This window comes from Balaenoptera musculus, chromosome 20 (genome assembly GCF_009873245.2).
Source record: "Balaenoptera musculus isolate JJ_BM4_2016_0621 chromosome 20, mBalMus1.pri.v3, whole genome shotgun sequence".
Classification (NCBI taxonomy): domain Eukaryota; kingdom Metazoa; phylum Chordata; class Mammalia; order Artiodactyla; family Balaenopteridae; genus Balaenoptera; species Balaenoptera musculus.
Genome location: NC_045804.1, coordinates 47898923 through 47923199, shown reverse-complemented (window position 1 = coordinate 47923199; position 24277 = coordinate 47898923). Strand labels below are relative to the sequence as shown.

At 48.2% G+C, this 24277-nt stretch overlaps 1 protein-coding gene across 1 annotated transcript in view; it reads left to right on the top strand.

The window, feature by feature from the left end:
• The window catches only part of ITGAE (integrin subunit alpha E), a 68843-nt gene that overhangs the window by 4187 nt on the left and 40379 nt on the right, over positions 1-24277 (top strand). The window contains exon 2 of the mRNA XM_036836310.1: positions 20173-20293. Within this exon, the coding sequence (XP_036692205.1) occupies positions 20173-20293 (121 nt within the window). The remainder of the gene's footprint in view (positions 1-20172; positions 20294-24277) is intronic.

Here is a 24277-nt window from a genome sequence, read left to right as displayed (position 1 = left end):
TTCTCTGAAGCCCCGGCATCCTCTTACAGGCTAGTCCTCGTGGTTCTGCCTTGTACACACAACACTTTATTTTCATGTTTTGTTTTCCCTGCTAGCAGCCCCTGTGAGCAGGCTTTTTCGTGTTGTTATCTCTGTTCCTCCTACCAGGCCAGTCCAGAGTAAATGGTGCCTAAAAAGTGTTTGGCAAATGAATGAATTGTGGGAACCCAACCCAGCTCTGGCACCTTTGTCTGCAGGCTAGTCTGCTTCTAGCGGAGACTACCCGATTCCAAAAAAGAGGAAGGTTGTTCACAAGTGCATAAATTGCACTTGCATAAGAAAGAATCTCATCAAGTAGACCTCCATGAAATTCAAATTTTGGTGATCTGGCTATATCTGAGCTGAAGCTTACCTGGCTTTATAAAGCATTTGCTGGAGAGTCATGTAGATAATCCAAAATATTTTTTAGAAAGCATTCATCTGCACCCAGGAGACCAAGAAAGGAAGCCGGCGGATGGATCAGAGGCCCCAAAGAGAGACTGCTGGGCCGATTCTTAGCATCTGATCCAATTGGTGAGGAAGTGACAGCAGCCCAAAGAAGACACAAAGAAACAGAACTCGTTCCTGGCAACAGCTCTTTTGCCTAAAGTAGGCTTCCCACTGTCACGCGGAGCGGTTTTAAAGTTGTGGTGAAATGCTAACAGGCAATTTGGATTAAAGTTAACAGCAAATGACGGCTTCACAGATTAATTAATTGCTGCACAAATAAGTTGATGTACAAGTATTTGCTTTTAAATCTTACACAATAAGAAGTAAATTAGAAGTCAAACCATTTTTTCTTTGAAGAACTAAAAGGACAGAATGTCTTTGATGATCTTGAGAACAGCATACTGGCTTCAAGGCAGACTGTTGTTGTGTAGTCTGACCAATAATAATGTAGAACTTTTCTTACATGTTTATAAAATAAATCTTAGAAGAAAAATAATACTGTAGCCTTTTTTAAAAAAATGAAATTCTATGAACGTTTCACAGAACTTGGATGTTCCTGGGAGCGGTTAGGGAAATGCTGGCTCAAAAGCGTATTTCTAATAGTTGTGAGGCATTGCAGTGGGCTTTTGCTCTGCTATAAATACAGCTCTAGGGTATGGGTGGTCTTTAACCCACCAAAGTCAGCACCCGGCACCTGGGGTTCTTACCTGGTTTTGTTGGAGCAATTCCAGAGGCCCCCTCTGGATGACAAGAGTCTTCAGTAGTTGAGATTTTGTGTTACCTCAGACTGTGTCACCCCTGCCTCGGGACCAGTGTTGGTTAGAGCAAGAGACCACACCATCGACAGGAGAGGTGACAAGGCCTTCCCGTCCCTTCCTGGGGCTATCATGTGTTTAATGCGTCACCTCTTCTTAGTGGCAGGAGTTCCTCAGAGGGCCCGTGAGCAGGAGACAGCACTTTTTTGCTCAGGTAGAATGTCTTTTGTGGGGAGGTCAAATGGGGTGACGCCTGGGGCTGGGCCCGGAGCCTTGGGGATTCGTTCTATCTCATCTGCAGACTTGAAAAAAAAACCCAAGCGAGTCCCTTCGCTTCTTGGGACCTCAGTGTCCCTGCCTGTCAGATGAAGGGCTCAAGTGGGATGACCTCCAGGTTTCCTTCTAGTGCTAATGTGAGTTCTAGGATCTTTGCTGAGCTTTCCCAAGGAGCATCAGGAGTCTAAGTTGGACGGGAAGGAGTTGGGGGCAAGCAAGAGGCCTAAGCCCTTGCACCCTTGGTTCCATGAGCCAGTGCAACACCCCCTCCCCAGCCCTGCGTTATGAAGGGAGAAGGAGATCCTCTCCCTTGCTCCCTTCCCTGCTCGGCCCCCCTTCCCCAGTGCGCACACGCACCATTCTGTGTTTTACTTGGGAGATTTTTTAGGAGGTAGCCCAGTGTCTTAATCAGCTCAGGCTGCTCTAACAAAATGCCATGGGCTGGGTGGCTTAAATAACAGAAGTTTATTTTCTCACGGTCTAAAGGTCGAAGTCCAGGATCAGGGTGCTAGTAGCTGGGTTCGCACGAGGCCTCTCTTCCTGGCTTGCAGACAGCATCTCACTGTGTGCTCACATGGCCTTTCCTTGGTGCGTGCGCTTGGAGAGAGAGATGTCTCTTCCTCTTCTTAAGCCACCAAGCCTATTGGATTAGGGCCCTACCTTTTTTTTTTTTTTTATTTTTTTTGTGGCTGCCTTGGGTCTTCGTTGCTGTGCACGGGCTTTCTCTAGTTGCGGTGAGCGGGGGCTACTCTTCGTTGCGGTGCACAGGCTTCTCATTGCGGTGGCTTCTCTCGTTGTGGAGCACGTGCTCTAGGCGTGTGGGCTTCAGTAGTTGTGGCTCGTGGGCTCTAGAGCGCAGGCTCAGTAGTTGTGGTGCACGGGCTTAGTTGCTCCACGGCATGTGGGTTCTTCCCCGACCAGGGCTCAAACCTGTGTCCCCTGCACTGGCAGACAGATTCTTAATCAGTGCGCCACCAGGGAAGTCCTGGACCCTACCTTTTTGATCTTAATTATCTCCTAAAGGCTCTGTCTCCAAATGTAGTCACATTGGGGGTTATGGCGTCAACATATGAATTTGGGGAGGGGGATACAGTTCAGTCCATGGCACCCAATAATGCAAGGGTCCCAGTATGTGTTTGTGGAATGAGGTCACTGCTTTTTAAAAGCTCACAGACTGGGAGGGATTTTGATCCATGGGTCTGAAGGCAGTAGGGTTTGTAGTTCAGAGTCCTGGTTCTGGAGGAAACAGACCCATTTGAGTCCACCTCGGCCACTTACTAGCCATATGGCCTTGGGCAAATTACTTAACCTCTACCTCTGAGCCAGCATCCTCATCTGCAAAATCGGGATAACCGAGTATGGTGGCTGTGAGGATCAGATGAGGGCTTGCGTGGAAGGCCCTTGGCACTGAGTCTGCGTCCCCTGCTGACGCTCAGTCAATGGGAGTGATTACGACTGCTTTTCAGTCTTCCCGGTGCCCCCTTGCCAGCTCTGTCCTCCACTGCAGTCCCGTGTCTAGTCTCAGTAACATCCTCACTCTTCCAGATGCCCTCCTCCCAGCCTCCTAGGACTCAGAAGGCAAGTGGGTAATTAGAAATATTTCCTGTGTCTGGGGGCGATGAGGCAGGCCTGTGGGGACAGCCCCCATCCCCTGGTGAGTTGTGCTCTCCACTCACTCTCCAGACAAAGCAGTTAGTCCTTTTAGCTCAGGCTGAACATGTGTCCTCCATCCCCTAACTTTTAAAACTTTTTATTGTGAAATAATTTAACAATTACAGAATAGTTTCGAGGGTAGAACAAAGAACATTTTGCCACATTTCATTATTCATTCTTTTCTTCCTCCCCTCCCTCCCCCCTCACCCCCTTGTCCCCCACCAACCACGAACTGTTTGAGAGTTATTTGCATACATCGCGTCCCTTTACTCCCTAAATGTAATACTTTAGTGTACATTTTCTAAGAACAAGGGCATTCTCTCATATGACCAGAGTATTGTTATCAAATTCAGGAAATGTATAATTTTAATCAGTACAGTAGTACCTAATCCGTGGTTCATGCTTCAATTTTGCCAACTGTCGCAATAATGTTTTTTTCTGGTCCAGGATACAATCCAGGATCACACACTACAGTTAAAATCCTGTCTTTAGTCTCTTATAATGTGGAGCAATTCCTTTGCCTTTCTTTGCCTTTTATGATATTGATGTTTTTGAAGTGTTCAGTCCGGTTATGTTGTAGAATTCCCTCAAGTTGGTCCCTTAACATTTGTTTAAAGTAAAATGAGCTAAGAAGCCATTTTCACATTGCCTTTGGATGTAGCTACTGAAATGCCCAGCCTTGCATTAGGCTCTGTGAACCGGGAGGATTATATAGTCTGGTTCTGACTTGGGACCTTAAGTCTGGGTTTGTGGGGACAGCAGTTACTGTCAGAAGGGCTTGAAGGGCCCCTGCGTGCTTGTGATTAGGGGTCTGCTGTGCTGGCACCAACAAGCTTGGAAAATACATCTCGGATGGATGCAGGATGAGTCAGCATTCTGGAAGTCTCCAAAGATGCAGAAAATGGCCCTGCACCTGTTCCAGCATCCACCCATCAACTTCGCCCGGCCTCCAGAGATGTCCTAAAGTTCACACTCCAAACCAAAGTCCTGTTTTCTCTCAGAAACCTCCAGCAGGCTGCAGTCGTGGGTTCCAGCCTGTTCCTACTGCTGCTCTGCTCTGCGGCCTGGGTCTGTTCTCTCCCGCTCTGGGCCAGTGGTGGGAGGGGAGCCCCTCCTTGCTCTGCCAAGTGCCCCTGGCACTGGGAACAGGGAGGGAAAGAGTCACTGAGCCCTGAGTGTGGGAAGACAACCAGCACCCTGGCCTATGACGAGGTTAAGCCAACTTGGGATGACCTTCGTTGTGATCTGGCAGACGACTCTTCAGACCCGGAGCTTTGCTTTTTCATCTGTTTAACTTCTCTGTTGGATGGTATATACTGTGAAAAACAGTGAATCGTAATCTCTATTCAAACAACCGTGTAACATCAGGGAACTGTCTTGCTAGTTGGAGGTATTTTGTCAGACCAAAGCAAACAATGCAAGAATGTTATAAGTGACATCAGTCTTTATGGAACTTTGGCCAAGCAGGCTTTCACTGTGAGAAACAAGATAAAATTGATTTTCACCTAGTCATTAAGTCAACACCATTGTCTGCTGTGTTTTAACACTTACATTAACACTTCAAAGTGTTCTCCCTGGAGATGCAGACATTCATGTGAGAGAGACATAGAGTCCCCTGCCTTTTTGATTGTAAGTTAATTAAAATTAAATAAAATTGAAAATTCAGTTCCTCAGTGACTGGTGACATTTCAAGGGCTCAGTAGCCACATGTGGCTAGGGGCTCCCATGTTGGACCGTGCGGCTCTAGACCCTCATCGCCGAGTTCTGTTGGACAGCGCAGCTCTGCACGGCCAACAGTCTGGGAAGCAGAGGTGCGGGAGAGACTTCCTTCTGCGACAGACGTGGTCACACAGGGAAAATTGGACAGATCGTGAAGTTGCCATTTAAATATGACTGCAGGCCGTTGGCAGTGCGTCCTCTGGGCTGCTGGGTTGGATCAAAGGTGTGCTGAAAGATGCATGGAGTTTCACTTCTTCCGTTGTTCTGGTAGTCCAGAGCTCTGTTAGGTTAGTTCCACATCATGGGCTGTAGTCAGGTGTTAAAGAGAATACAGCCAAAGCTGCACTGAGGCAGCGATTCAGGCAGCACGTGGGTCTTCCCACTCACCTGACCCTCCGCAGTCTCAGGGCCTCGCGTGTGCAGGCGGAGTGCCGGAGCCCCGAGCTGTGAGGGTGCTTTCTGTAGGAAGGACCCTGGGCCGGGCGCTGGGGTGAGGTGTGTAGTGGCGGGTTCCGGGGCAGGGCATGGGGCTGGGAGCCACCCACATGGATGATAAAAAACGGCTGGATTAATACTGCTCCTGCACCTCGCACATCTGCTGAGATCATCCAGCCCTGTTCCCAGGCCAAACCTCGGCTCACTGTTCCACCAAAGCGTGGGTGATGGGGCAGGGCTGGCAGGTGTCTCTAAGCTCCCAGGACCCAGCCCACAACTGCTGAGGAAGCCACGCAGCCAGCCGTGTACAAGTGGAGCGTCTGTGTCTACTTGAAAGTGCCTGTCTGCCTGTGGTCCTTGCCTGTGTGTGCACCTCTGTCCCCGCCTCCTGGCTGCCCGAGCCCTGGAGCTGAGGAGGGAAGCTGAGCAAGTCGAGGCCCACGCCGCTGCCTCTGCTCCAGCCAGGATGTGGCTCTTCCACGCTCTGCTCTGCATGACCAGTAAGTCAACCTCACCCCCTGCCCCGAGGGGCTGCACAGCCTGTCCATCTGTGTGTCTGGTGGGGCTCAGAGCCCGAGGTCAGAGAAAGTCTGGGGACTCCCCCCCTGGAAGCCCGTCTTGCTCCGTGGGTCAGACCCCCAGGCTAGGAAGGACCTCTGAGGCTCTGTTGGCTGCTGACAGCATGGGGCTTTGGACTCCAGGGCTCTGCCTCCTGTTCCTCCCGCCAGCTCCCCTCCCCACGCAGGCCCTCTCCCCTGGAACCCACTCCAGGCAGCCCCTCAGGTCTGTGCCAAGCTTGTGCCCAGAGTGTGGAGGCTGGTGCGGCGTACCCGCCCAGCGGAGCCCCCTGGTTTAGCTGAGGAGGGTGAGGACCCTGTGTGCGGCGAACGCGTGGGGGGGGGCCTGCTTCCTGTTCCTGACGTTAGGGCCCCTACGAGAACCCGTACGGGGGACGGGACATTCCCTCTCCACTGCCTGGGGTCCCATATGGCCTTGAAAACTCCTGTGGAAGCCCCTTGGGGCAAGCCAAGCCAGGAGCCTGCACCCAGCCACCAGGCCCCAGGGGTGAGAATAAGCCTGGCCAGCGAGCCCCTGGGCGCTGCTCAGATCACGCCTGAGGCGAGGGTGGTCCTGTGTAGTGATCTGGCAGGCTTCCCGGGGGCCTCCTGCGCTGGCCAGGAGCTGGTCAGAAGAATGAGACTGGACATCAGGCAGGTGTAGTGTCAGGGCTGCTGGGAGCCTGAGTTCTCCCTAAGGGATGGGTGGGGGCCAGCTAGTGAACGCCAGACGGTGGCTGAGAGCTGAGGCCAGGCTGGGAGGGGGCTCAGAATTAGCACCCACCAGGGGGCCAGATCACCCAAGAGGCAGGCCAAACGTGCATGGGGCACGAGCAAAGCGTACATTTTTGGAGACCTTTTAATATTTGATATTTAAAAAACATCAAAATAGTCATCGTGGAAAGATCAAAACTTTGTTGAACTTCCTTTTCCTTACTTTACAGTTTGGACTTCCCTTTGCTTTCAGTTACATGTGGTGTGTGGAGAAGGTCTCACGCTTCTTATGGCTTACGGCTTTGATCCCCCATCACCAAGTTGTGTCCGTACCCTGGTCCACCCCATCCCAGTAGAGAGGAGGTGACTGAGGCCCAGAGAGGGGTAATGACTGGCCATAGTTACAAGCAAGTACTAGTAGAAACGGGGCTCAAGCCCAAGCCTCTGCCTGCCTCCCAGCTCTAGAATACCCCGTGGCCTGGGACACTAACCCTGGTGTCACTCTGGTCTCCTGCTTGTCTCTGTCTTCTGTGGCCTCTGGAAGGACCAGTTATCACCCCAGCACCTTTTTCAGCAATGTCAATCCAGATGACATTTATCAAACCCCTTCTGAGGCTAAGGCACTCCCCAGGCTGACGGGCAGCAGAGAGCAAGATGGAGCAGACTTGCAATGAGATCAGTTACCCCGCACCTTGGCTATGCTATGGGCTGGGGGTAAGAGCAGGGCCCCAGCAGCTCCAGTCTGAGTGGGAGAAGTGGAACTGTGACAGTTCTGCTCCAAGCTGTGAGGTCCTGAGATTTAGGGATGGACCAATCATGAAGAGCTTCCTGGAGGAAGTGAGATTGGCGCTGAGTCTTAAGGGCTGGAGAGAGTCTGAGAAAGTGACGAGGAGATGCCAGGGAGGGTGGAGGAACCCCTCAGACAGTGACCCCAGGCCCAGGGCCCTGCATCCTGTGTCTGGCTGCACCTCCCTAGGCTGGAGAGAATCCAAACTGTTCCTGGCCTGACCTCCCACCCTTCCCAAGCACCCACTGTGGTGATGCCCACTTCTCATCAGTGGCAGCAGATGAGACAACGTCAGTTGTCTGAGACAGTCAGATGCAGATACAAACACACTGAAACCCTGGAGCTGCCCATCTCATCCTGCGACCGTGCAGCCTGCTGTTCCCAGGCCAGTCTTCACCCTGACTCATTCTGTGACCACAACCACTCACTTCTCCCCCCAGGGTCTCAGAGGTTGCGTCTACATCGCTCGTGTGAGGAAGGGAACTGTGCTAGTGGCCTGTAAAACCTTGCAGTGGTACACAAGCCAGCAGTCCAGGGCCGGCTCTGCTGTTGCACCAACTTCAGGCTGGGGCCGGGGGCCCTGCTGGGTCCTGCTGGGGGAGTGGGGAGGTGTCAGACCTGCCTCTGCCCGGGGCACAACCCCAGACCTGAGTGCAAGTGTGTGATGGGAAACCTTGGCCATTGAGGATGGGGGACTGTAGTGTCCGCGGTGGCCCTGAGGATGGGGGAGGTGCGTAGCAAGTGCAGACAGGTGGTGCGGGGCGAGAGGGAGGCTTTCTGTGCAGGAGAAAGAGTATGGACAGAGACCCGGGTGTAAGGAGTGTGTTTAAGGAGACGCAGGGTGAGGCTTGAGTGGGGACAGAAGGCTGTCTGCTCTGACGCTGCCTGCGCCCCACAACCGGGACACGCTGGGCCCGAGGGGGGAGCAGGCCGCACGCACGCCATGACCCTGACCCTCTGTCCCCAGCCGGAGGGCCCGCTGAGAATGCCTTCAGGTGACACACAGGGGATGGGGAAAGGGTGTCCCAGGCAGAGGTGAGACGAGCACAGCGTTCGTGGGCCAGCCAGGTGTGGAGAGCGGTCCACGCAGGAGCCAGACGCCTCCGACCTTCTCTGGGAGGCTGGCCTGGGGAGAAGCTGGGGGCCATGCGGGTGGTCAGGGTGCTGGTGGAGAGTGTGGGGGCCCAGAGTGCCAGGCTGCGGGAGCTCGGGCCACACCCTGAGGGCAGTGGGAAGGCCAGCAGGCCCCTAGCCCGGAGGTGACAATGGGACGTGCCTGTGGTGTAGAAGGCGGAGTCCTGGAGAAAGGGGAGGCAGACAGGCCCCTGAGGAGCCGCTGCGGAGGTCCCCTCGGCGGGGGGGGGGGGGGGGCTGGGGCCGGGGGGCATGGGGAGGGGGAGACACTTACGAGAAATGTTGAGGAGGAAAATCCACAAGCACTTTAGCACAGCACAGCCCTGGCTGCCCCAGACCTGTCGGCCGTGGTTATTAGGTAGCCTGTGAAGGGGGCCAGGGTGGGGGACCGAGGTATGAGGTTTGGGGCTGAGACGATGAGGCTCAACATGGAAGACCCAGGTGGGTGGGTGGAGGGTGAGCTGCCCCACGGGACAGGCGGCCTGCAGGCCTTTCTGGGTGCTCTGGACTGGGCGTCAGGACGGCTGAATCTGGTCCTAGTTCTGTGGCCCGGCTCCTTGTATAAGTTCGGGCAAACCGTTCCCTGCCCTGCATCCACCCCTCCGGGGTCAGTTTGCTAAACCGAGAACAGCACTGTGAGAACGTGTATGTAAAGTGCCCGGCGTGATGGGGGAGAGGGGGTGGGTGGGGGCAGTGGCGGCTGACAGGATGGAGGGGGCTCTGACTCAGCAGGCCTGTGTGGCCGGGACAGCTTGGAGAGGCGGCCCTGTGGGCGGCGTGGCGACAGACTCTGGTTCAGCAGGGCTCTCACCACTGGCAGCCCGAGAGGGGGGCTTGAGCTGGAGGGCAAGGCTGTCAGAGAACGTGACAGGCCTCCCTTGTGGTTATAACACTGACGTTAGCACCCACATACTGAGCCTGCAAGATGTCAGATGCTGCGCCCGGCCTTGCCCCACTAGTCTGCACGGTCCCACATCACAGATGGGGAGACTGGGGTGAAGTGACAAGCCCAAGGTCCTTCAGGGACTCCGTGGCAGAGCGAGGATTTGAACTCAGGACTGTCTCCCTCCTGGGCTCATGCTCTCTTCTCTGAGTCGAAGTGGGAAGTGGGAAGAGAGGGGGTCCCCTGATGGAGGCACAGCCCGAGCAGAGGGGCCACGACAGGGGCCTGGGGGAAGTCTGCCCCAGCAAGGCGGCCCACGCCTGGTGGACCCCAGGCACTGGCTGGCCTTATGGGAAAGCTCAGCGGACCCGGTGACACTCCTGAACACACGCACACATAAATGTGTCCTCACTGACCTAATTACCAGCTCGATAACCCAGAGCTCTGCCCCAGCTCTGAGCTGCTGGCACGACAGGGAGCCGGGTCTCTGTTTACACCATACCCCTCCAGCCCCCCCGCCGCCCCCGCAGTGCCTCCAGCTTTTATTAAAGGCTTTAGAAATAGGCAGACCTGGGCCCCAGACACAAATTTCAATTTGCTGATGGGCCACGAGCAATCACCCGACCCCTCTGAGCCTCAGCACCTGAGTATGGTACCTGGAAGACAGCAGGTGGTCCAGGAAGGTGGCTGTAATGGTCTCTCTGCTTATCTCCTCCCCTTTCCCACCCCTCAAGAATCTTGCACCAAGATCCCTACGTTGAACAAAGCAAAAATGGGGATGGGGGCGTGGGGTAGGGGATCAGGAATCTCTGGCCCTCTTTGATGTTTCCAGGACACCTCATCTGGGCCTGGCACTGTGCTGAGCCGGACTCTGTGGTTAGGGGCGTGTCATGGATGAGTCAAATCAGATTACAGTTTTGGGGAGACAGACTTTATCACAGATCACTCTGACCCAGACGCGATTTAGTCAGAGCCAGACAGAGACCCCACAGGATGCTGAGAGAGCTCAGGGACCACTGGGGTACTCTGGCTGAGAATCTGGATTGGCTCCTGGGGCAGGGCCCCAAAGGATGGGGCAGAGGTGGGAGAGTGATGAGGAAGGCACACTGGGCAGAGGGAACCACTTGTGCAAAGGCCCTGCGGTGGGAGGTATGCAGATGGTGTTCAGGAAGTGGGGTATCGAGGAGCCAGAGAGCAGAGCTGGCAGGGGGGGCACTGGGCTGGGCAGGGAGGTACCATGGATGCCGGGGGAGGAGACTGGACTTATCACAGGGGTTTCAATTCATGTCTGTTAAGTCACACAGATGGTAAAAAGGGGAAAGAATGCCTTCCGGTCGCCCCTTGTAAGAAGTGGGTAGTTCTCCCCTTTAGTTTTTTTGACCTGCCCCATTATTTTAAAACAGGTTTTATTTTAGCACATGGTATATTTTTATGAGTCACCACCAATCACTCCAGGCAAGGCAGAGGTATAAAGGGAAAGGAATAAAGTACAGATGCCTATTTTGTGCCAGGCTTGGGGAGGGGGGCTGGGAATTGAGAGGAGAGAGTGGACACTACCCTCTCACAGGGTGCCTGCTCCTTCAGCCTTTGGAAGGTTGGTTTTTGGGTTTTTTTTTTAATGTTTTATCTATTTCGGCTGCACAGGGTCTTAGTTGCGGCACGCGGGATCTTTTAGTTGTGGCATGCGGGCTCTTAGTTGTGGCATGTATGTGGATTGTAGTTCCCAACCAGGGATCAAACCCAGGCCCCCTGCATTGGGAGCACAGAGTCTTACCCACTGGACCACCAGGGAAGTCCCTGGAAGGTTGGTTTTTAACAAAGTTTTAAGCATGTACAAAAATAAAGCAAATAACATTAATAAACCCAATATACCCATCACCCAGATGACACAGCTATCAAGATCTTGCCGCACTTGCTGCATTTATGTATTTCACTGTCCCTTTTTGTTTCCTTTACCAAAGTATTTTAAAGCCTTGCTGCTCACAGTTTGGTCTCGGGACCAACAGCAGCCTGGCATCACTTAGCGGCGGTTAGACTAGGATCTTAGCCCCACTCCCTGACCTACTGAATCAGAATCTGCATTTTCAAGAAGATACTTGGGTGATTCATTTGCACATTAATGTTTCGGAAGCATTGTTTGAAAGAAAATCCCCCACATCAGTCTTTTCACCCTTCAGTACTTCAATATGCATTTCTGAAGTACTTGGGGATGTTTTCTTACACAGCCATAATGTTGTCATCACCCAACAAAATTAACAGTAATTCTTTGGTATCATCTAATACCCAGTTCTTAAATCTTCCTGACTGTCTCAAAATGTCTATTTCTAACAGTTCAGATCAAGAGCCAAACAAGACCCACACATCACGTGTGGTTGCTATGCCTTTCTTAGTCTAGAGTGTCCCCCTTGCTCATTTTTGAGGTTTGTGTGTCTTTTTCAAATCTTCACTTTAACTGCAGAGCTCAGTTGCTTGGTCTTGCAGAACATCTTCAGGGTTTGTGCGTTTGCTTCCTCTCGATGTGATTGGTCCTTCAATCCCCTACATTACCTGAAACTTGGAAGTTAGGGGCTAATGCCTTCATTAAATTCAGGTTTAAAATTTTTTGGCGAGCATCCCTCTAAACAATCAGGAGGATTTTGCCATACGTCCTGCAGTTATCTCGCTCCCTTTTTTCTGTTTCCCTTTGCCGACGTATTTAGAGAGTTGCTTCTCAGTGTGGTCTGATGACTGGCAAGCCTGGGCATCACATGGGAGCTGTTAGAAATGCAGTATCTTGGGCCCCAGTATTCTTCCTAGGGGGTCATACTAGGAGGCACACATGCCTGGGGGGCCCACTCTTAGCTGCGCTGAGATGAACTAGTGGGCTGGGGGGGTCAGCCTAATTGTGAAGTGCGCTATCAAAATTTCATCTAACTAGTTTCCATCTATTGATGATCATGGCCTGATTTAATGTTGTATTTCATTATGACTTGCAAAATTGGTGTTTTTTATGGTTGTATTATTCCTTCCACATTCATTAGTAACGATTCTTCTGTAAAGAACTTTTTGTGGTCAGCTAGGACCATTTGGTGACCCTGAAATGCAGCGCATACAGGAAAGGCAAAAAAATTGCTTAATGCTTTCCCTTTAATAGTCAATTTTCAGAGTAAGGGCATAATGCCCTCATTACTTCCAATGGTGAAAAATGCAGTGTTTTGTTTTCTTTCTGTCTTTTAAGTATCATTATGAACCCCTGGAATTTTTGTGTACTCAATGTGCTTCAGACACTTGCAATTATTATTTTTGTATTGAACTGTAGTTGATTTACAGTACTGTGCTAGTTTCAGGCGTACAGCAAAGTGATCCCATTATACATACATACATATACATATATATTCTTTTCATATTCTTTTAATTATAGGTTATTACAAGATATTGAACATAGTTTCCCTGTGCTATACAGTAAATCCTTGTTAGTTTACCTATTTTATATATAGTGGTGTGTATCTGTTATCCCAAACTCCTAATTTATATCCCTCCCTCCTCCCCGCAATTATTAGTTTTTTAATGTAAACTTTTTTGAAGACAACACATGCAAAAAATGGACAAATTCAGATCAGTGAATTTTCAGATTACATCAAATCCACATGCTGATACCAATTTCAAGAAACAGAGGACATTACCAACATCCCAGAAGTACCTCCCATGGCGCCCTCCAGTTATTACCTTACCCCCAAGAGTAACCACTCTCCTGACCTCTGATAACATGGATTAGTTTGCCTGTTTTTGAACTTTGAAATAATGGAATTATACAGTATGGTTCTGTTTTGCTCCTGTATTTATGAGATCCAACCACCACCTTGTTGTTGATTATTTTCATTGCTGTAGAGTGTTCCATTGTGAATATACCACAGCATATTTTTCTACTGTTGATGGATATTCGGGTTGTTCCAGTTTGGGGTTGTTATGAATAGTGAGGCTATGAAAATTCTTGTACATGTCTTTTTGTGAATATATGAACACATTTCTATGGGGTTTTTTGCCTTAGGGTAGGATTGCTGGGTCATGAGTTATACATATGTTTCAGCTTTAGTTGATAACTGCTAAACGGTTTTCTGAAGTGATTGTACCGATTACATTCCCACCAGCAGTATTTGAGGGCTCTAGTAGCTCCACATCATTGTTCGCACTTGTGTTTTCTTTTTCATTTAGCCATTCTGGTGGTTGTGTAGTGGTATCCGCATGGTGATCTCAATTTGCCTTTCTGTGAAGTCTAATGGTGCCTTCTCATATGATTGCTTGCTATGTGGATAATCTCTTTTGTGAAATGTCCTTTTCTGTTGGCTTACATGCCTTTTTCTTATTGAGTCTGTAGGAACTCTTTACAGATTCTGATATGAATCTTTTGTCAGATATTTGTATTGCAAACATCTTCTCTCTCTCCGTGGCTTGCCTCTTCTTTCTTAATGATGTATTTTGATAAACAGAAGTTCTTAAGTTTAATGAAGTTCAGCTTATCAATTCTTTCCTTTATAGCTAGTGTTTTTTGGTGTCCTGTTTAAAAATATCTGTCTACCCAAGGTCCTTTGTTTTCTCTTAAAAGCTTCATTGTTTCATTTTTCATATTAGATATATGGTCTATCTAAAGTCCACATTTAAATCTTCAGTTCATCAGGAACTGACTTTTTGTGTATGATGCGAGGGAAGAGTCAAGATTAATTTTTTTTTCAGTATTGATATCCAAGTGACCCAGCACCATTTATTTAAAAGAGCATTCTTTCACCACTGTTCCTCACTGTCACCTTTGTCATAAATCAGGTGCCTGTGTTTCTGGACTCTCTGTCCCACTGATCTATTTTCTATCTTTGTGCCAATATAATTCTGTTTTAATAACTATAAATTTATAATAATCTTGATAAATGATAAGTCCCCAAATTTTGTTATTCTTCTTCAAGAGTGCCTGACTATTCTTGCCCTTTGCATTTTCATATAAATTTTAAAAATTGGCTTGTTAACATCACCCTTCCCCCAATAATTTGCTAGGACGTTGATTGTGGTTGTATTGAAGCTATAGATCAAATATAGTGATAAACTGACAATAACACGGAATTCTTCTAATTCATGAACATCATCTGTTCCTTCATTTTAGATCTTTAATCTCTCCCAGTCTTTTTTTTTTTTTTTTAAACATCTTTATTGAAGTATAATTGCCTTACAATGGTGTGGTTAGCTTCTGCTTTATAACAAAGTGAATCAGTTATACATATACAATATGTTCCCATTTCTCTTCCCTCGTTGCATCTCCCCTCCCTCCCCCCCCTCCCCATCCCACCCCTCTAGGTGGTCACAAAGCACTGAGCTGATCTCCCTGTGCTATGCGGCTGCTTCCCACTAGTTATCTATTTTACATTTGGTAGTGTATATATGTCCATGACACTCTCTTACCCTGTCACATCTCACCCCACCCCCTCCCCATATCCTCAAGTCCATTCTCTAGTAGGTCTTCCCAGTTTTTTAATAGTTCTTAGTGTAGAGGTTTTGCGTATCTCTAGTTAGAGTTACTTTTAGACACTTGATTTTTTTTTTTTAATAGGAGATAAACAAATTTTAATTCATACACACAAAGATCTCATAGAAATAGAATATAAGATGTGGCCAGAGCAGGCAGCTTTTATACTTTTTAGACAAAGAAACAATAAATTTATGAGCAACTGACATGACAAAAAAAACTTAGGTTTTAGGTGAAATTCATTAATTAATTAATAATTAGTGAAAAATCTAAACAGAGTTTGGGCTTTGGGTAGTAAATTAAAGAAGTAACAAGGTTTGTTTATACAGACTTCACAGCCGGAATTCCCACTCTTTGGCCATAAGGGCATCCTTCTACCACGTGCAGGGAGGGCACCTTTCATATAAGGGATTTATTTCCTGCTTTCAGGGAAACAGAGAGGAGGATCGAAAGTGTTCCTCTTGCACCAACTGTTTCTTAAGTAATTTTAATTCAAAATAATCAATATCCCACTGAGAAATACTTTGGGTTTGCCTGCCCTGGACCCCAACAAGGTTAAATCTCTGATGTATAAACTCGAGAGGAGAGTCTCAGTAAATAATTACCGAGTATATTCAGAATTATTAAGTGTATAAAGAATAGAGGACTTATATATTATTATAAAACCCCTCATCAAATTCTCTGGGGTTGGGACACATAATTTTTCGAGGCAGAAGCCCGGTGTAGACACTTGGTTTTTTTATGGCTTTTGTTAACGGTGTCTTTTAAAATTTTTCATTCTTCATTTGATCATTGATGGTGCATAGAAGTACAACGGTTCTTTGTATTTTGCCTCTGTATCCCATGACCTTGCTTAAGGCACTTATTAATTCTCAGTGTTTGTGGATCTGTTGGATTTTTCAATCTACTTATTTAATCATGTCATCTGCAAATAATGAGAGTTTTATTTTTTTCCTTTTTAATTTTTGTGCTCTGTATTTTTTCTTTTTTCTTACTGCTGTGAAACCTCCAGTAAAATGTTGAATAGAGGTGGTAATAGTGAGCATCCCTGTTTCTTTTCTGATTTTAGGGGGAAAGCTTTCAATAACTCACCAATAAGAATGATGTTGGGAATTCCCTGGTGGTCCAGTGGTTGGTTAGGACTCCACGCTTTCACTGCCGAGGGCGTGGGTTCAATCCCCGTTCGGGGTAATGAAATCCCACAAGCTGCGTGGCATAAAATAAAAAAAATAAAATAAAATAAAAATAAAATAAAATAACCCTGGCAGTGCAGTGGTTAAGACTCTGCACTTCCACCGCAGGGGGCGGGGGTTCTATCCCTGGTTGGGGGACTAAGATCCCGCATGCCACGTGGTGTGGCCAAAAATTTAAAAAAATAAAAATTAAAAAAAAAGAATGATGTTTGCTGAAGGATTTTTGTGGATATTCTTGATTAAAGACATTCCCTTCTATTCCTAGTTTGCTATGTATTTTTTAAATTACAAATCAGTATTGTATTTTATCAAATACCTTTTTCAGCCTCTATCATAATGATCATATGATTTTTTTTTCTCCTCTTTTTTCTGTTAACATGATGAATAAATTGATTCTTTTCGAACGTCACACCACTCTTGCATTCCTGAAATAAACTCCACTTGGTTGTAAGGTATTATGCTTTTTATATACCCCTGGGTTTGATTTGCTAATGTTTTGTTTAGGATTTTTGCATCTACGTTCAAGAGAGAGATTGCTAATTTTCCTTTCATGTGTCGCTCTTGTCAGGTGCTAATATCAATGTCATGCTGGCCCCACAAAATGATTGGAAAGTGTTCTCTCATTTTCTCTCTCTGGAACAGTCATGTAAGATTGATATTTCTTCTTTACGTGTTTGGGAGAGCTCACTAGTGAAGCCATCTGGGCCTGGGAGTTAATGGATTCGTTTTTAAAATTTGGGATATTCAGATTTCACTTCTTTTGTCAGTTTTGGTAAATTTATTTTTCAAAGAATTTGTCCTTTTCACCTAACTTGTCAAGCTTACTGGCATAAAATATATACTATCCTCTTATTATTTCATAAATGTCTTAGGCTTCTGTTCTGATGTCCTCTTTTCATTCATATTGATAATTATGTGTTTGCCTTTTTTTTTTCTTGATCAGTGTTGCTAGGGGGTTTTATCAGTTATATTGCTCTTTCTGAAAACTAAACTTTAGCTTTGTTGATTTTCCCCTACTGTAGGTTAGTTTTCTATTTCACTGGTGTATGCTCATGTCTTTATTTCTTCCTGTACTCTCTCTGGGCTTGATTTGCTATTCGTTTAGCTTTTTGTTGAGATGGAATATTAGATAACTGGTTTACCAGCCTTCTTTTTTTTTTTTAGCATATGCATTTAAGGCTCTGCGTTTCCTCTAAACACTGCTTTAACTGTATCACACAAGTTTTGATTTGTCCTATGTTAATTCTCATTCAGTTCAAAATATTTTAAAGTTTCCATTATGATTTTATCTTTGGCTCTAGGTTATTTAGAAGTACATTGCTTAATTTCCAAGAAGTTAGAATTTTAAGCAGTGGAGCAGCATGCTTTTAAAAATTCTTTCTGGCAACTGGTACGGAAAGGATGTACCCAGAGGGAGAAGTCTTGGAAGAGAAAGGTCAGGAGACTAACGAATGTGTCCAAGCAGGAGACAGTAAGGTCAATGGGGCAGAACTGAGTCCCTGGAGACGCCAAAATGCACATGAGAATTCTGAGAATGATAAAGGTGGTATTTCAGATCTGCGGGGATATATATGAGCTATTTGAGAAGTAACGTTGAGACAATTTCATTTTGGGGGGAGAAAAAGTAAAGCTGGATATATGCAAAAATAAAGTCTAGATGAATCAAAGACTCAAGCATAAGAAATGAAACAAAGAAAATATCAAAGAAAACATGAGTGAATTAAATAATCTCTGAGTGGGGAAGCATGACACAAAACTCGAGTCATACAGGAAAAATAATTTGACTACATAATAAATGTAGATGTGGGGAAAAATATAAGCCAGTCAAACAAACAGCTAAGTGAGAAACAGTCTCTAACACATTGACAATTTCTCTTGGACAAAAAGCTCATATAAATTAGTAAGAAAACAATAAAGACCTCATAAAAATGGATAATGTATATGAATAAGCAGGAAACAAACTTATAATAAGAGGCTTGACTTTACTCATAATGTAAAAATATAGGTTTTTTTTCAAATTTTTTTTTTTTAACTGGCTGGGCTTTTAAAAAAAAAATTTTTTTTTTTTTTTTTTTTTTGGCTGTGTGTTGGGTCTTCGTTGCCGCACACGGGCTTTCTCTAGTTGCGGTGAGCGGGGGGCTGCTCTTCCTTGAGGTGCGCGGGCTTCTCGTTGCGGTGGCTTCTCTTGTTGCGGAGCACGGGCTCTAGGTGTGCACGGGCTTCAGTAGTTGTGGCACGTGGGTTCAGTAGTTGTGGCACGTGGGCTCAGTAGTTGTGGCACGTGGGTTCAGTAGTTGTGGCACGTGGGCTTCAGTAGTTGTGGCACGCGGGTTCAGTAGTTGTGGCACGTGGGCTTCAGTAGTTGTGGCACACAGGTTCAGTAGTTGTGGCACGTGGGCTTCAGTAGTTGTGGCTCACGGGCTCTAGGGCGCAGGCTCAGTAGCTGTGGCGCACGGGCTTAGTTGCTCCATGGCACGTGGGATCTTCCCCAACCAGGGCTCGAACCCGTGTCCCCTGCATTGGCAGGTGGATTCTTAACCACTGCACCACCAGGGAAGCCCTGAAAAATAGTTTGGGAACAAAATGATGAGATACTCTTTTAAAACAAGGATGAGGAGGTCCGCACAGTCTGCTCAAGCGATGCTGTGAGGAAATAGGCCTTCCATTCTGTTTTTGGAATATGAATTGGCACAGCCTCTTTGGGGGACAATCTGTCTATATCAATTTTCCCCCCAAAATTTTTAGTGAAGAATTTCAAACGTACAGAAAATTTGAAAAACTTGTGCAGTGGACAACCACATACAACATTTAGATTTTACAGTGTATAGATTTTACAATATATATATTTTTGTATATTACATATATGTAAAATATGTGTGATAGTGCAAATATAACAAAATGTTGACAATTGTAATTGACATATATAAAAATATGTTTATTTATATCCATCCATATATATTCATCTATCCATCCATCAAGCCGTCTTATATTTTGATGCATTTCAAAGTAAATTGCAGACATCAGCACACTTCATCCCTAAACATTTCATCATACATATCAACTAGAGATCAGTATTTCCTTATGGTTCTTTTTTTTTTTTGAGGTAAAATTTACCTACAGTGAAACACAAATTTTAAGTGGACCATTTGATGTATTTTTGACAATGCACACCTTTGTAATCCAAACTCCTATAGAGATATAGGATATTTCTATCACTCCAGGAAGCTCCTTTCTGCTCCTTCCCAGTTAATCCCCATCCCGCATCAGCCCAGGCAATATTTTTTTTTGCTATAGATTAGTTTTGCTGAACATCATGTAAATGGAATCATACAGTAGATACTCTTTTATGTAAGACTTCTTTCACTGAGCATAATGATATTCATGATTCACCCATCTTGCTGTGTGTGTCAATTGTTCGTTCCTTTTTACTCCTGAGTAGTATTCCATGGTCTGAATATGTCAGTTTATCGATTCCCCAGTTGATGGACATTTGGGTTGTTTCCAGTTTGGGACTGTTACAAATAAAGCTGCTATAAACATTCTTTTTCTGAGGTATTTTTGAGGACACGTGTTTTCTCTTGGGTCACTTGATGGGCAGGTACGTAGACAGAATGTATGCAGACCCTCACCCTGGGGCCCGTAGTCTATTTTAACTTTGGTACATGACACGGTGATGAGCATGTGCTCCGTGGCAGGTATAGAAAGTGCACAGTGGGAGGTGTGAGAAGGTAGCAAGTGCTCTGGGACAGAACCAAGGAAGGCCTCCTGGAGGAGGGGGCCTTGGTGCCAACACAGCTTGGTTTAGTAGGAGGACCAGGGGCTCTGGGTCAGACACGCCTGCATTCCAGTCCTATTCCCATGGAAAAAAGATTCTTAGTAGGGGGGTACTTCCCTGGTGGTCCAGTGGTTAAGATTCCGCACTTCCACTGCATGGGGCATGGGTTTGATCCCTGGTCAGGGAACTAAGATCCCACATGCCATGCGGTGCATCCAAAAAAAAAAATCCTTAGGAGTCTTGCTTTCCTCATCTGTAAAATGGGGATAGTGGCACTGCAGGATGTGATGGAATAACGGTGCCTCTTTTTTTAAATGTTCTTCTTTTCTCTTCAGGCCTGACTCCCCTGGCCGCCTTCAACGTGGACATGGTCCGGACCTGGGTGACTCCCAAGGGAGACGTCCCCTACGTGCTCAGCTCACTTCTGCATCAGGACTCCAGCACCAACCAGACCTGGTGAGTGGGGCCTGGCGCACGGGGCGGTGTGCGTGAGGACTGAGGAGCCCTCCGGGAGCCTGAGAAGGCCCCCAGACAAGGCCTCGGCACCCCACCCCCCAGCCTGGGGAGAACCCCCTTTCAGAAGGGCGTGCAGGGGAGAGGCCGTTAGCTCAGGGCCCGTTCTCCCAGCCCCGGCCCCTCTCCTCACCCTGGCCTCTCCGGGGGTGGGGGAGGGGAGGCTAAAAAACTTCTAAAATAAAATTTATCAAGGCTCTTTTGTCTGTTACAAAAGTAACGTGCTCAACATAGAAATTTTGGACAGTGACGGAAAATATTTCTTTTAAATGGAAAATATGAGGCAGGCGGGCGTGGTGGTTACCAGGAGGCTGTGCATCTGGTCGCCGTGGTTCGGTGACAGCTTCGCTCTGTATTTATAGCAAGGCACACAACCCCCAGCCTCAGTTTCTCATCTCTGCAGTGGGGGTGATATTTTCCTACCTCACAGGGTTGTGGCAAAGGGTATTTGAGTTCATGCACATAAAGTGTTTGGCACAATTTCTGGCCAAATTTAAGATCAATACGCATTACTTTGTATTTTAAACTTCTCATCTGTACCCACCCATTAGATAAGTAAAACATTTTAAGTCTGATAGCATTCTGCTGGTAAGGATGTGGTGAAACAGGAACTTGTAGGAATGTGAGTTGGTTTAACCACCTGGGAGAATCATTTTGCCGTATCAGGTAGAGCTGAGGATGCACGCGGCCCTTGATTCAGAGATTCCACCCCCAGATACCAACCCTAGGGAACTTTTGGGGCACACCTAGAGATATTGACTGTGACATTGTTTTGAAATAAGCATCGTCGGAAAAATGGAAGACATAAGGTGTGAATCATCCAATGAGACACTGAAAGCAGGTAAAATGAACAAATTGAGTGCAGTGGTTATGAACCGGATCAGTCTCGAAACACATTGTAAAATGAAAAAGGCAAGTTGTAGAATTATTTATACCATGGCCATTCACTCCGCAGGCATTTATACAAGAGCACCTACTGTGTGCCAGGCCCTGAGGGAACAGTGGTGAGCAAAGCAGACACAAATCCTTATGCTCAGGGGAAATAGACAAGAAGCAAGTAAATCAAATGTAGATTCTATCAGATGGAGGTAGTGGTGGTGTGCTGATTAGAGACGTGTCTTTGGTTTTAGGAGAAGTTCTGCAGCGAAGGGTCACGACACACACTCCAACGTTCCCTGTTGTCACCAAGATGACGTTTAGAGCTGCTCATTTTGAAGCCAGGGTTCAGTCAAGGTTCCTGTGTTGCGTATCGTGGCTGTATCTCTTTAGTCTCCCTTACTCTAGAGCAGCCCTTCCTCTCCCTGTCTTGTTCGTGGCAGGGCTCTTTCTGTGCTTGCTCCACTGCCCAGCTGCCCCTGGCTGGTTCCCTACCCCACCCCACACCTGCCGCTGCTTTGCTTCTGGTCCACGGTGAGGGGTTTCCTTCAGACCCGGCACCCCTGAGCCATGAGCCCAGGGTCCAGATAGCTTTGGGGCAGAGCCAGGTGAGGCACTCAGGGCTCCTGGCTGAGTGGAGCTCTGTTTGGTGGCAGATGGGTGGGCAGTGGTGGCTCCCGAGGCAGCCTCATAGCCCTGGACTTGGGCCGTGACCACGCCAGCCAAGTGGGCTCGGACCCCGTGCTTGATTTCCTCACTGTCCAGTGAAGGGGCTGGTGACCGTTAGATTTAAGTTTAAGTGGTGAGGGCAGGGCCCATTCACTCATTCATTCATTCGTCAGTATTTATGGAGCATCTACTCAGTGCCAGGCAAAGCTAGGGGGATAAGATACTAAAGGAGACACAGTTCCTGCCCTCATGGAGCTCCCAGGCTCTTGCGGGAAACAGACAAGTTGGTCGATGACAGGAGGAGTGAAGACTGCTCTGTGGGGACGTCCAGGGTGCGTTGGGGACATAGAGGCACGTGTGTCCTTCAGCCAAAGGATGTACCTCGACACTGGGACTTAGGGGCTGAATAGGAATGAGTGTGAGAAGGCATGGGAGGGGGAGTCGGGGCTGCGAGCAGCTTGGTCAGAAGTCTGGAAGCCAGCCTGAGCCAGGTTGGGGGGCTGGGAAGGTGTCGGTGGCTGAAACTGAGCGTGATGAGACATTGGATGGGGGAGGTGGGCCATGCTTTGTCACCCGGCACAAAGGTTTAGGGAGCCTGAATGGCTTGAAGGGTGGTGAGAAGGTTGTTAGGAATGTTCTGGCTACAGGAAGAAGAATTAAAGGTAAGCATTGCTGTGTTTTGTCTTGGTAAAGTTTTATTGCTGCATTATTGCACAGAAAACTGCACGTCATCAGAGTGCCGCTCAGCGAATGTTCACAAAGTGAGCCACGCACGTAAGCGGCGTCCAGATCAAGAGGCAGAACAGGACGAGCCTCGCACAAGCCCCCTGCAGCCACGTGCTCCCTTCCATGCACATCCCAGGCGAGAGTTAACCCCCGCTCCCACCCCCGGCCCAGCTCTGCACTTTCTTTCACTGGGTGAATGCACTTCTTTTTATCAGGCACAGGGTGCCCAGCAGTGGAATTGCTGGATCGTGGCTTCTACGCTGGGTCAGCATTCAGTTTTACCAAAGTTTGCAATGTGTGAGCGTTCTGCACTCCCCCCACTCGTCAAGGTCAAGGCCGGGTTTCAGCCATGTTGTGACCACCTCCTGCCCAGCCCCCTCCCTCCAGTACCCCAGCAGGGCCCTCACCACTCCAGCTTCAGACCCAACAGACTTTAACCCCCCTCCCTCAGAAGCCAAGCCGAGGGCTTCCCTAGTGGCGCAGTGGTTGGGAATCTGCCTGCCAACGCGGGGCACACCTTTTCGAGCCCTGGTCTGGGAAGATCCCACATGCTGTGGAGTAGCTAAGCCCGTGCGGCACAACTACTGAGCCTAAGCTCTGGAGCCTGTGAGCCACAACTATGGAGCCCACGTGCCACAACTACTGAAGCCCACACGCCTAGAGCCCGTGCTCCGCAACAAGAGAAGCCACTGCAGTGAGAAGCCCATGCACCTCAGCGAGGAGTGGCCCCCACTCGCCGCAACTAGAGAAAACCCACGCGCAGCAACAAAGGCCCAACACAGCCAAAAATTAATAAATAAAATAAATAAATGTATATATTAAAAAAAAAAGGCCAAGCTGAAAGGCCACAGTGGAGGAGGGGACTTTGAAGTACCCATTGCAGAAGGCTCCGAGTCCCCCGGGGGGGGGGGGTGAAGAGCCCACTTGGGCCCAAGAAAACCTCCCCGAACACCTGCTGAAGCAGAGAGGGTCTCACGGGTTTGAACGTGCAGGGGAGAAGGATGTGGTGGGAGGCACCTCTGGGTTCCTGCCTCAAACCTTGGAGCCTGAGACCACGGGCTGCTGCACAGGGCAGGAAACGCGCTTCTGACCGCCCCGGCCACAGAGGAACAGGCTGGGCTCCTCGTGCAAGGATGACACGTGCCTCTCTCTCCCTCATGTTGTTTCTCCGTAAGATGTAACAGCCAGGGCTGGCAGCATCATGGACTTGGCCGCTGCAGTGGGGTGGAGTGGAGTGGAATATAACGAAGGCCTTCCCCCTGGGCGGTATGGGAATAGACTCTGAGGACAGAGATTAGTTACAGCTGGCTGAAGCCCGGGGCTGGGCTGCACTCAGCCCAGGTGTAATAGGGTCCCTGGGGCTGTCAGCTGATGGTGAGCTCAGTTATAGTTTAGTTTGCCAGCCACTCAGTTGATAAACCTGGAGATCAAGAGACCACCCACCACGGTGGAGGTGGTTAAAGGGGTGGGCGGCAGAGGCAGCTCAGACCGGGCCCCGGGCCCCCGGCATTGCATGACTGTGATATGGGTGGCAACCTTGGGTTCTGCAGTGAACAGCCTGTGCAGCTGTACATGGTAGTCTCTCCAGAACTCACAGTCTAGGTGGGAACAAAAGCCAGGGATAAGTGTAGGTGTCCAGTAGTGAGGGCTTCCTGG